The following is a 13,125-nucleotide window of genomic DNA, read 5'->3' as shown; positions in this document are numbered from 1 at the left end:
CTGGGTCCTCTGGAAGATCAGTCAATGCTCTTAACCACTGAGCTAATTCTCCAGCCCCTCGAGATTAGTTTAACAGAAGTGAGAAGATACATCAGAAGTGTGGGAAACACCATCCCATGGGCTGGAGTTCCAGACTGAACATAAGAGAAAGTGAGCAACAGCCTTCAGCTCCCTCTGCGCCCTGACTGCGGATGCCATGGGACCAATGGCTTCACGAGCTGCCAAGATGGATGCACCCTCACACTGTAAGGGTGGGGGACAGGAAGGGGGGGATGGACCTTCCTTCTTTAAGCTGCTTTTGTCAGGAATTTTGTCTTAGGAATGACAAAAATAACTAACACAGCTAAGCATGGCTAAGCCCAGGGTTCTGGATGAAGATACAATCCAGGCCAGGCTTGATGACAAGCCCTGAGCCATTTGGGAGAGCAAGGGTCAAACAGGGCTGTGCACAATGAGTGCTATGTCCACAAGGACCGGAAAGAGACACACTCTGCGTTGGACACCTTAGGTGCTAAGTGGAACTAAGCTAGGGACCCTAAGGACTGGTGTTGGCATACCTGGGCCCCACCAGAACGGAATGTGCCTATGCTAGGTGCTGGGTTATCCAGAGTCCTCAGAAGTCAGCCCTGTGCTCTGGGGTGGGTATAGGGGAGCCGGGGTAGATAATCTTTGGTGTCCTTCTTGCTGCACCCTGTCAGGGTCAGCTGACTCATATGCCAGTTGTAACAGTAAGGCCAGAACGTGGAGGAGGGCATGGGGATACCTCTTCAGTCCCCCCCCCAGCAGCTCAGGGTTCTCAAAGGGAGGAGGGCATGGGGATACCTCTTCAGTCCCCCCCCAGCAGCTCAGGGTTCTCAAAGGGAGGAGGGCATGGGGATACCTCTTCAGTCCCCCCCCCAGCAGCTCAGGGTTCTCAAAGGGAGGAGGGCATGGGGATACCTCTTCAGTCCCCCCCCCAGCAGCTCAGGGTTCTCAAAGGGAGGAGGGCATGGGGATACCTCTTCAGTCCCCCCCCCCAGCTCAGGGTTCTCAAAGGGAGGAGGGCATGGGGATACCTCTTCAGTCCCCCCCCCAGCAGCTCAGGGTTCTCAAAGGGAGGAGGGCATGGGGATACCTCTTCAGTCCCCCCCCCCAGCAGCTCAGGGTTCTCAAAGGGAGGAGGGCATGGGGATACCTCTTCAGTCCCCCCCCCCAGCAGCTCAGGGTTCTCAAAGGGAGGAGGGCATGGGGATACCTCTTCAGTCCCCCCCCAGCAGCTCAGGGTTCTCAAAGGGAGGAGGGCATGGGGATACCTCTTCAGTCCCCCCCCCAGCAGCTCAGGGTTCTCAAAGGGAGGAGGGCATGGGGATACCTCTTCAGTCCCCCCCCAGCAGCTCAGGGTTCTCAAAGGGAGGAGGGCATGGGGATACCTCTTCAGTCCCCCCCCAGCAGCTCAGGGTTCTCAAAGGGAGGAGGGCATGGGGATACCTCTTCAGTCCCCCCCCCCCAGCAGCTCAGGGTTCTCAAAGGGAGCTGTTGTCTGTCAGGAGGCCTAGGTGTCCCCCTCCACCGCATCTTCCAATCCCTTGATTTGGCCAGATGGACACCAGATGGCCCTGGGATCAGTGGCCGTCAGCCAGGGCTGGGCCTGGCTCTAAGTCAGGCTCCTGAACTGACAGCCTCCTGGCTTCCCATTCGGCCTCAGCCATGCCCTCATGCAGAGTGCCCACAGAACCCCAATGGGAGTTGCTCTTCCTAGGGCTTTTGTTAGGGAATCCGTGTGGGTGGTAGCAATCATCTGGACAGGAGACCGAGGGACACCAAAGTCTGAGGGCAAGCACCGGGAGGCCACCCGCAGCGCTGAGGCTGGTGGCTGCAGGCTGGGTAGACTGTATGGAGTGTGGTGACTGCTCAGCTGCCCATCCCTGTGAGGAATGCAGGCAGCTCATAGGACTTGTGCTAACTCTGGGTGTACAGGCTTCTCGGCCTTAGGGGCAGATCTGAAAGTGATGGCGTCAACGAGGAGGACAAATGAGATGTCTCAGTCACTTAGCATGTGACTTCTACTTCCACTCTGGCAAACGCTTGGAAGGGAACTCCTTCCTCCTCCAGCAGGTGGAAGGTGGGGCAGCAGCTCCCAGCACAGAATCCTCCATCCTACAGCCCCACCCAGAGGGACACACCTAGGCTTCCTGACAGACAACAGCTCCCCCTGAAAATCCTGAGCTGCGAGGTGGGCCTGAAGAGGCTGGAGGATCAGAAGCTCAATGCCATCTTCGGTTACACACTTGATTTGAGGCCGGTCTGGGCCACATGAGACCCTGTCTCAAAAACTCAACCACAGCAATGGTGGCATGGTTCAGAAGAAAATGGCCCCAATAGGTCCATAGGGAGTGGCACTGTTAGGGGGTGTGGCTTTGTTGAAGTGGGAGTGGCCTTGTTGAAGGAAGTGGGGTGTGTGTGTGTGTGTGTGTGTGTGTGTGTGTGTGTCTTGGGGCAGGGATGAGCTTTGAGGTTTCAGAAGCTCAAGCCGGGCCCAGAATCACTCTTCTGCAGCCTGCTGATCCAGATGCAGAATTCTTGGCTCCCTCTCCAGCACCATGTCTGCCTGCATGCTGCCATACTTCCTGCCTTAATGATAACGGACTGATCCACTTAACTGTAAGCCAACCCCAATTAAATGGTCGCCTTCATAAGGAGTTGAAATGGTTATGGTGTCTCTTCACAGCAATAAAACCCCAACTAGGACAAACAACAACAGCAAAATCCCCCAAATCCCAAAGAACAGAACAAAACCAGAGTAGACCCCATGCCAACTGTATCTCATCCAAGGGGCTTTCAAGTGCAGAAGCAACAGATTGATGTCAATAGAAGGTAACACCCCCCCGCCCCCCAAACACACCCCAACAGCTTAACCGAGTCACTCTTTAGGGCCCAACAGAGCCTTGTAGATGCAATTACTATTGCTGGTTTTTTGTTTGCTTGTTTGTTTTTCATATGCATGGAACTGGAAATAAAGATGGTTGTGAGCTGCTGTTGTCGTGTGGGTGCTGGGGATTGAACCCAGGTCCTCTGGAAGAGCAGTCCGTGCTCTTAAGCACTGAGCCGTCTCTTCAGCCCCACCACTGTTGATTTTTAAATTTTATTATTTTTTATTTTTTAGGTAGGGTCTCCACACTGCCCTTGAGCTCACAATGTAGCCCCGGTTTACCTTGCATTGTTGGTACTCAGCTCTTCCAAGTGCTGGGATGGTAAGTCCCAGCTCTAGAAATGTCACTCTGTGGCACACATCTGTGCCCATCATCCTAGCGGTTAAGGGGCGCAGGCCAGCCTGCACTTTCAAAATGAGATCCTCCCTCTTTTCTCACAAGCCCTGAGATCCCACCGCTAAGAAGCAGGCATCGCCCCTGAACAATTTGTAAGGCACTGTGCATCTTATACACACTGTGACCCAGCAGTTCTACTTCATAGAAGGGAGGGGTGTCTCCCCCACCAGATCCACACACAAAAGTCCACATTCAAACACTAGAAACAGCACAGTGTTCAGCACGCAGTCATATACCAGTAGTCATACAGCGGAACGCTACACAGGCAGGAGGGGGCAATGGCATCTTCATATGTGGGTAAATCGACAGAGGAACAGACCAACACAGACAGGTTTGCATTCACACACAGTGCAGGCAGAGGTGATCATCTGTGGCAATGGAGAAGAAGGCACACGCAGCAGAGCCCTGGGTGGTCAAGGGTACCCGTTGGCTAAGACAATGTATTAGCTACAAGGGGAAGGCTTGGTGGAGAGAATACTTGCTGCCAATCAAGGGGACTTGAGTTCAGATCCCGGCTCCCACATAAGAGGTTGTATATAGTCGGACATGTGCACACACACCCTATAGCCCTAGAACTATGGGGGAAGACAGGAAGGAGGCTTGTTGGCCTCAAGCCTGGCTCCAAGCACAATGAGAGGACCCTGTCTCATAAGATAGAGCCAGACACCCAATGTCTCTTCCTGTCCTCCATGTATGAATAGGCATGAGTGTATCTGCGACACACACATTAAAAAAAAAAAAAATAACATTGACTGAGCTGAAGAGTTAAGACTGGACATGTTCCATTATAAAAATATATATTTTTTACTTTTCATTACTTTTTTTTAATCTTAGTGTGGGGCACACACATGCCATGACTCTAGTGTGGGGGTCAAAGGACAACTTTAGGGTGTCAATTCTCTCCTTACGCAATGTGGGAGGGCTGTGGGTACTGAAGTCACACCATCAGGCTTGGTGGCAAGTGCCTTTCTCTCTGAGCCATCTCACCTGCCCCAGAAAGTTTGTTCAGTAATAATGACCAATGTTGCTAAGCTACTAGAATGTCCTCTGTGTTTCCCCCAAGCAGAAGGAACCATGGACTTTACCAGGTGTCCCCACTCAGGAGGGAGATGAAACTTTGAGGCATGAGGACTGCCTTTCCATTCTCTATAAACCCGGCCCACCAGCTCTCCTTAGCTGGGTGCTGGATTTCAGATTCCTGGAAGTTGTGAGCCTAGATTTCCTGTGCAGCCCCCTGAACTCCTGAGCCTGGATGTCCTGAACAGCTCTGGATCTGGGCCCTCTCCAGGCCAGGCAGTTAGCCTCAGTTAGGTCACTGAGAGCAGGCCAGTGCAAAAAAAAGCCCAAATACAGGTGGGGTAGGGCTTGTTAGCTGTTCACCCCAAGAGCCCTGGGCGACTAAAGGATTAGAGCTGAAAGCTGGGTTGTCAGTGGGCCAAGGGAGGAGGGAACAGAAAGGGGAAGAAGGTAGGAAGGAAAGGGAGGGGGTGGGAAAGACGGAGGGAAGCAGTCAACTTGGTATCACCTGCTGCTCTAACAGGCCATTATGTGTCCCTTCCTAATTAGTGCTAGGACAGGATGGGAAGTAGGACAGAAGAGGGGGTGGGTAATTCCATTCATACACCCCCAAGCAATTGCCAGAGCTTAGACCGGCCAATATCCCCATCACCCCGTGCCTCCTACTGCCCGCCCCCAGCCATATCCCTCTCAGGGATGAGAACCTGAGTGGAAAGCTAGCTAGCCTCTGGTTGAAGCAGGGAGCCTGGCCTCATGCTCTGATAGGGAGAGCACCATGTCGAAAGCCTGGGAAGGGTTAACCCCTTGGGAAACTGGTGTGACTGCCTGATGACCATGACTCCAGTTCAGATGGAATGAACGGGCTTCCTCATCCCGACCTTGGCTCTTTTCCCACGGGGCTGGGCTCTAAAAGTCTGCTTTTTCCTCCTCAGATCTGCCTCCAGCTGAGCCAGGGCATCCTGTTGTTCTCCCAGAATTCCAAACTTTGTCCCTTCTATACTCTGTTGGGGCTTTAAAAAAAAGAAAAAAGAAAAGACAGGGTCTATAGCCCAGGCTGGTCTTAAGCTCCATATGAAGCCAAGAGTGATTTTATTTGTGTATTTTTTTTTTATTATTATTTAGGCAGGGTCTTTCTATATAGCCCTGGCTGCCTTGGAATCTACTGTGTAGGCCAGGCTGGTCTAGAACACACAAAGATCCACGGGCCTCTGCTTCCCAGGTGCTGGGATCCCAGGTGTGGGCCATCATGCCCAGTTTGCTGGGCTTTGTGCCGGCTAGGCAAGAGCTCCCAACTAAGCTACATCCTCCCCCAGCCTCCCACAGGGGACTCTCAGGGGGGCCTATGAACTCAGGAAAACCCAAGCCAAACTATAACAATGGCCACCTCCCTGCACCTCCTAAAGCACAGCCTGCAGAAGGCCTGGGTGGGTGCTGTGGGCAGATCCAACAGGAAGTACTATGGACATGATATCGTCAGGGTCTGGCCGCTCCTGAGTGGATGATGGATGATGAGGGCGACAATTCCCCAGAGGAGGGAACTGAAGAGGCTTCCCAGAGAGACACAGTCTGACCCTGTGACTTCCTAACTGTCCTCAGCACTGCCCACTGGGCACCTAGCCAGCTGGGGTCTCCATCCCACACAGGGATTATGGCCATCTGCTCCCCACCTGTGAGCTCCTGGGCCCTTTTGCTGCTTCCCCAGAGCAGGGATCATCTCCCGCTTCCAGACTTGCTGTTCTGTGAAGCGGATGAGAGCTGCAATGGAGAGCTAGGCCATTCCCCACTACAGACACAGAGCTCAGCAGAATTCCCAGTCCACTGCCCTGCCAGCCTCTCCGGGACATAGAAGCACTCCCTCCAAATGGCTGGGGACGCAGAGGCTTCACGCTCAAGTTTAATGGGGAGAGGATGAGGAGAACCAACGATGAGGAAACTAGGAACTTCCACTGTGCTCAAAGTCCCCAGGCAGAAGCCAGGAATGGGACACACAAAGGCTATCCCAGACCTTAGGGTGGGAAGGCAGATGGGTTACCAGTTAGAAGCTATCCTCAACTACACAGGGGCACTTGTCTCATAGACAGAAAGACAGACAGGAGGGTTGAGCGGGGGTTGAACTCAGTCCGGTGCTTGCCTAGCATGTGGGAAACCTTGGGTTCCACCCCCAGCACTCCATAAACAGAGCACGGTGACACACCTACCAATCTAGCACTGGGGAGGTAGAGGCAGGGTATCAGAAGTTCAATATCATCTTTGCTATGTGGTGAATTCAAGGCCAGTCTGAACTACACAAAACCCTGTCTCAATCGATCGATCGATCAATCAATCAATCAATCAATCAAGAGCTGGCAAGATGGCTCTGCTTCCAGTACCCACAAGGTGGTGCCCATCTCACCTGTAAGCCCAGTTGCAGGGCATGCAACCTCCTCTTCTGGCCGCCACTGCCCGCGCCCCCTCCCCAAATCCCAGGACGCAAGCAGGGCCCTTCTTGCCCAGGAAGGTTTTGGATCACAGACTGTGCTTACCAAGTGGGCTGCTTTTCAGATGAGCTGCTCTGCTAAGCCGGGCTTTGCTTTCTAGGTCTCAGCACACAAGGAGTCACTCCTGGATCCTAGCTGCTGATTTCCCACCTAAGTCACACACACACACACACACACACACACTCTAAAACCCACATTGTTTGTGACTTTCCCATGCATTTTCCAGTCCGTATTCTCTATTTTATAGAGCACAGCCCTTAGATACCCGTCACCTCAAGGCCATTTGTCTAAGGACTGCATCACTGGGTCTGGTTATGTCCTGTGCAAATGCCTGTACCGTGCTTGCTCAGTAGAATAACTCATGGATACATGCAGACAAGGGGAAAAATTCCCATGTGCCTGTGCTCACACAGCCATAGGGCTATGATCCCACTCAACCAGGGGAATGGCAATGCAGCTGCCTCAAACTATGCTGGCTTCAGAGAAGCCTCAGCCACTGCTACCCTGCTTATCATGTCACCCAGGCCCTGCCACAACACTCAGCCTCAAATTAAGTTTGCCGAACCCCGAGCTGACTGACAACAGAAGGCATCCAGTCTACTCTGTGAGCTCACCTGTCTCCGGTGCTCAGGATGAAGAGACCCGTGGTCAGACAACAGGGGAACTTACCAAAGTAGGAGTGGCCTTAAATAACACCCAATGCCAGACTTCCCTTAAGGCCCCCCACACTCATCTCCCAGGGCCTTGCTTCCCCTCGTAGCTGGGCCAGGATGGAAGCAGGGAGGAATAGGTACAGTGGTCATGGGAAAGAGACGAAACAAAAGGTTTGGGGGTCAGGACTCTGCAGGCAGGGACCGTGAGTGGGATTCACCCACACAGCTGCCATCTAACCATAGACTGGGGGTGGGTGGAGTCAGACTCAGGCCATGGGGGGGGGAAGTACCCACGCCACCCCTCTCCTAGCCAGGGGTGTCCTTGACCCAGCTGAGAGGCTAGATTTCTTCGAGGAGAGAGGACAAAATACGGTTGGGACCTAGAGCGCAGGCTCTGGGATCTCTTCACATCCCCAACCCAGCTGTTCAGAAACCCCGTATCATCTCTTTTCAAGGGCTTGCTGAAGGAAGACGCCCCGCCCCGTAGGTAGCTGTGCCGGTAGGCACCAGTCCTGGGGGAACACGCCTTCCTCCCAGCGGGGGTGGTGGTGGTGGGGGGTGGTGGTGGTGGGGGGTGGTGGTGGTGCAATCCAGAGAGGTTGACGCTGCATTGTTTGGGGGGTGACAGTACCCCCCAGCAGCACAAACGGGTCCCATCCTCACAGAAGAGCAGGTGCTGTCTCCCCAGGCTTGCAAGCAGCAGGGGCATTGAAGGTTATAAGGAATCCTGGTCCTGGATCCTGGGCAGTGCACAGCACAGGGAACAGAAGCCCCCGGCCTCAGAATGAGGACAGTCTGGGAGGGAAAAAGCCACTCCTGGGCACAGCCTAGAGAGGATCTGCTGGGCCACACTGCCACACGATCAGGAGAGGGTGCCTTGCCACAGTAGGCTAAGGTCAAAGTCCGACATGGGCACAGAGCTCTGAACTGATAATGAGCCTCTTCCCAGGTTGCCACAACTTCTGAATCTTTGACCTATGGAGTGTGTGTTTGTGTATGTGTGTGGGGGGGTGGCTCAGCCCAGGCCACAGAGGCCTTGGATTTGACTGCAGCTGAGATAGGTTGAGAGACTGTAGCTGGATCTGGATGAGAAATCAGAAGCCTGGACCTACCCACCAAACCTGCAGAGGGAAGGCCCTGTTCATCATGGAAGTATAGCTTGCCCGGGAACCAAGACCTCGGGATTGCAGGGCCTAGAAGGTGTAGGGTCGTCAGGATAGGTTGCGGGATATGGTGTGAGATGGGGTGAAGCCACCTTCCTTCCTTGACTCAAACAGCTGTGGGTTCTTGGAGTCCAAGAGGCTAGTCACCCACGCTGCTTCTCAGCCCCCCCCCCCCAAGCCTTCCAGAAGGGGTCAGGGCAGAGGTATTGGCAGCTGGGGCCGGGGTAAGGAGCACCGTGGACTCCGGAGACTCAAGTCAGTTTCTGCCTAAACTTCTCTCAGGCCACCAGGACCGGGAGAAAAAAACGTCTGGTGGTTTAGTCTCCGGAAGGGAACTTCGGGGCACCCCTGCGCACCCAACTCGGCCGCCAGTCACCCTGACTCAGATGCCCCACCCCCACCGTCAGTCTCCGGGTGGCTCAACCTCCGCCTCCAGCGCAAACTCCGCGCGCTGGCTCTCCTTCCCCAGGGCACTCTAACTCCGATCTTTCCAGCTCCCCGAACCCCGAGGTTCCCAGCCAGTTCGAGCGTCCCGGCCAAGGGCCCCCGGAAGAGCCGAGAGGACCCAACTGGGGACAGAAGGGGTCTGACCGCGGCGAGCGCGGGCTGCCGAGGCAAGAGAGGATGGAGCCGGGACCTGGGCGCGCTCGGGCCAGCTCCGGCTCCGAGGGTCCCTTTCGGTGGCTCGGATCTGCGACGCACGGGCTTACCTCCTGGTAAGTTTCGTCGCCGGGGCTGAAGGTGCTGTCTACCCGCTGCAGGCGCAGGCCGAGGTGCGGGACGCTGTGCAGCCACACAACCCACCACGGCGCGATGTACTCCACTCGCGCCGCCGGCATGGCTTGGAGGAGCTCTAGCCGGTCCGCCGCCACTGCCACGGCCGCTCCCACCAGCCGGCTGAGGACGCGATCGGGCCCCGCCCCGCCCCGCCCCATGTCCAGCCTTAGGCGAGGACACGCCCCGCCCTGCACAAGGCTCTTAGCCCAGGCCCTGGCCCACCTCTCTTCCAGGACCCCTTCCTGAATACACCCATCCATCCGCTCCAGAAATTAGGCCCCAAAGCGTCCACTGATCCGATGGACGAAAAAGGTGGAAGGTGTGAAGAGAAGTAAACTTCAGTCCCTAAAATGTGATGCCTTGCTATCACATCAAGATTGTGGACATTTGATGGCGCATGCCTTAGAACAGGATGAGTTTAAATGTCTTCCTCAGGTCGGTAGTGAGTTGGAGGCCAGCCTGGACTATGGGAGATCTATCTTAAAAAAAGACCTACTGCAGTCAGACAGTAATAATAAATAAATAAATAAATAAATAAATAAATAAATAAAGGAAAGGAAAAAAGACCATTTAGTTGTCAGTGGATAAGTAATTAGTGATCTTGGCCTAGGAGGCTGGACTAGCCCTTCTAATTCTATTATTTATTTATTCACTTATTTCTCAATATGTAGATCAGGCTGGCCTTGAACACATAGTAATCAAGTGCCTCTGCTTGGTATTAAAGGTGTATGGCACCCATGCCCAGCTTGTTCATTGCAGTGTTGGGGTTAGAACCCAGAGCTATTACTTTCAAATGTGCTTAAATCTGTAGGGCAGGAAGGACAGGGCTGGGGAAGTCCTAGAGGGGCAGGCAGAAGGGACACTGGAAGGCAGGGCCACCTTCATGCCAGACTGACAGAGACAAAAGCCATGAGCCCTTGCAGACCACACTGAGGATGTGGAGGGCAGCACACACGCTCCGGTGCCAGGATAGAGGGTGTTAGGTGGCGGCGGCGGCGGTGGTGGCAACACCAGAGCAGTCACATTCAGCAAAGCCCCACCCAGAATTAAGTGCAGAGCTCCCAGACCAAAGCGCAGCAAGGATTTGAAGCCGGAGGTAGGTGATGGGCAGGTAAGGGCCAGCAGCACACCTGTGAGGTGGCCAAGGGGTCAAGTCAGGCTTGGTTGGAAACAGTGCTGGACAGGTGGTCAGCTGGGGCAGACTTGGTGACACCGAGTAAGAAAGGAGACACCGCAGAGGGCGGGCGGGGGCAATTAGCTTCTAGCTTGGAGGATCCACTAGATGCTGGTGGTGCCCTGAAAACTGCTAAGGGTCACATGCACTGCTGGGTAGAACAGGTGCCCCTGCCCTCAAAGAGCCTAGACAGGAGAGCCCTGCTTTGCAGCCGCAGGGGCCTCTCCTCAGCTGCTGAACCTGGCTACTGTCTCTGCACAGCCTCGTTCTCACAAGGATGTCTCACCAGTTCAACACTGTCTAGGAAGCCTCCCCATCCTAGTGATGACTAAGACCCAAGTTTCCTGTTTTTACAGTGTTCAGTAGGGAGGTTTGAAAACTCTGAATTATAAACATGCCCAGTATTCTGGAGTCCTGCAATTTGTTTAGGGAGGGGGGGTTTGGGGCTGGCCCCTCCCCCAGGGACCTCCAGAGGGATGAAGTGATGAGTGAGGGGAAGAATTGTTGGATGATGTCTCCAGTGGATTCTGAGTGGCAGATGGGAATCTGGACAGGGAAAACAGTCTCTGTGCAGAGACTGAAGGATGAGCAGCTGCAAGGCAAGGGCAGGGAACAGCTGGGACTGCTTCCTAGCAGAGTTGATGGAAATATTCTGCAGTCACACAGCTAAGAGTCTTTTTCTTTCCATCTTTTTCCTTCCTCCTGCCCAGAGTTCCTCTGCAGCCCTGGGTTTGTAGACTAGGCTGGCCTCAAACTCAATACTGCCTCTGCAGTATTAGGATGAGAGGCACACCTCTCTTATCCTTTTATGACAGGTTCTTGTTAGGTAGCCCAGGATGGCCTTGAACTTGTGGCGATCCTGCTTGTTTCCCAGGTATCAAGATCACAAGGGTGTTCCAATGCATGTAAATTATACAGAGAAAAAACAGCTGGCATAGTGACCCATGCCCATGAGCCTGAGATTGCCTCACTCAGGAGGTGGACGGGTCACAAGATCAAGGCAGCCAGGGCAATGTGGTTGACAGCCTCAAAAGAAAACCCTCTTACTGTGTCCCAAATAAATAACGCAATAGAAAGGGAATGGAGGGCGAGGCTGGTTGGAGCAAGGGGTAAATTTGTGTGTAGTTCCTGTTGGCTGCCAAGCAGGGAGAGATGTATAGCAATTTCTCTAGAGTCCCTTTCACGGCACCAGAGGTGCTGCCCAGTGTCCTGCCCTCAGTGGCCCTGGACAACACTGCTCATGTCCCCCAATAGTCACTTATTCCAGCTGGTGCAGAGCCAGAGTTTACACTGCCAAAGGTCTGACTGAGCTCTCCCTAGGGCTACAGCATGGCCACCTGTGTGCAGTTCAGGACACCAGACTGCTGGGCACTCTAGCTGCTCCTGGGGTACTGATGAAGGGAGCAAGAGGAAGTGCTTCCTCTGCTGACACACATTAGCGGGGACCTCAGCAGTCCTGAGTCCCAATCCCTGAGGGCAAAGGCAGCATAGAGCAAAAGCACCCCCATCCTATGACTCAGGCTGGCCAGGCCAGGCGGCGCTGCAAGCAAAGGCACCTGCAGTGGACAAGGCCAGACACGCTGTCAAGCTTCCTAGGAGCCAGAACAAGCCTTCCAGATACGTGCTGGAGGAAGAAAGAGCCAAGGCTGTAAGCTGCCTTCAGTTTCTGTAAACACCACACATGGGTCAGGTCCTCTCCTGCCCTGCCCACTCTTGGGATAAACAAAACCATCTTCCAAAATGCTCAAAGCTCACCCAAGCAGATTACTTCTGGTCACAACTGGCCCGTCTGAGCATTAACCACCCTCAGTCCGCTGGACTACACTTTCTAAGAGCAGACAAAGAAATGCCAACCATAGCACATTAAATTGGGTACAGCACTCATGATACATCTACAGTCCCTGCACTCAGGTGGAGGCAGGTTTCAAGCCAGCCTGGGATCCCTGAGATCTTCAAAAAACCCAATGCCCTTCCCAGTTATGGGCTCACTTACTGCAGTAGGGCACCACCTGGTGGTGGACCCAGTGTGGTTCACAGCCACTCTGCTGGGCTGAAAATGGTTAAGTGTAATAAGCAGCCCCAGATGATATCCTGCACTCACCCCACTAACCCCCATGCTTTGCTGTCTTCCCTTTCCCAAGTCTCACAGCATGCATTTTCTCTTGCACCCAGGGGTATTCCAAGGGCAGCCAATGAGGATGGCTATGTGGCTTTCCCCACAGCAGTATCACTTCCCATGTAATGACTGAGGACACATATGACTTTTTAGGGTTTTTAATAGTCAAACGCAGAGGTCTGGTTCATTTCAGCTCTTTCACCGCCAAACCTGGGGGAACAAAGAGAGATGGTTGACATAAACATTGCCCTCAGACCTAGCCCACCACACTTGACAGGATCCTCTGCAAACTCGGGATTATCAAAGAGTAGGTAGGTGCTTGCGAGGATTAAACGAACTATAAACTAGTGCCAAGGAAGCTATTTTTGGGATCAGACAGAACCTGAGACAACCATGCCCTGGCACTGACCACAGCAAAGACAAACACCGCCTACCCACCTCCA

The 13,125-nt window shown here is 53.9% G+C and overlaps 1 protein-coding gene across 1 annotated transcript in view; it reads right to left on the bottom strand.

Moving 5' to 3' along the window:
• Positions 1 to 9,512, bottom strand: part of Ttyh2 (tweety family member 2) — a 41,249-nt gene extending 31,737 nt beyond the window's left edge. Inside the window, exon 1 of the mRNA XM_051179917.1 lies at positions 9,326 to 9,512. Within this exon, the coding sequence (XP_051035874.1) occupies positions 9,326 to 9,454 (129 nt within the window). The 5' untranslated portion in view covers positions 9,455 to 9,512. The remainder of the gene's footprint in view (positions 1 to 9,325) is intronic.
• Between the last annotated feature and the right edge of the window lie 3,613 nt (positions 9,513 to 13,125).

The sequence above is a fragment of the Phodopus roborovskii genome, unplaced genomic scaffold (genome assembly GCF_943737965.1).
Source record: "Phodopus roborovskii unplaced genomic scaffold, PHOROB, whole genome shotgun sequence".
Lineage (NCBI taxonomy): Eukaryota > Metazoa > Chordata > Mammalia > Rodentia > Cricetidae > Phodopus > Phodopus roborovskii.
The sequence above is the reverse complement of the archived record's forward strand: the minus strand, read 5'-3'. Positions and strand labels throughout refer to the sequence as shown.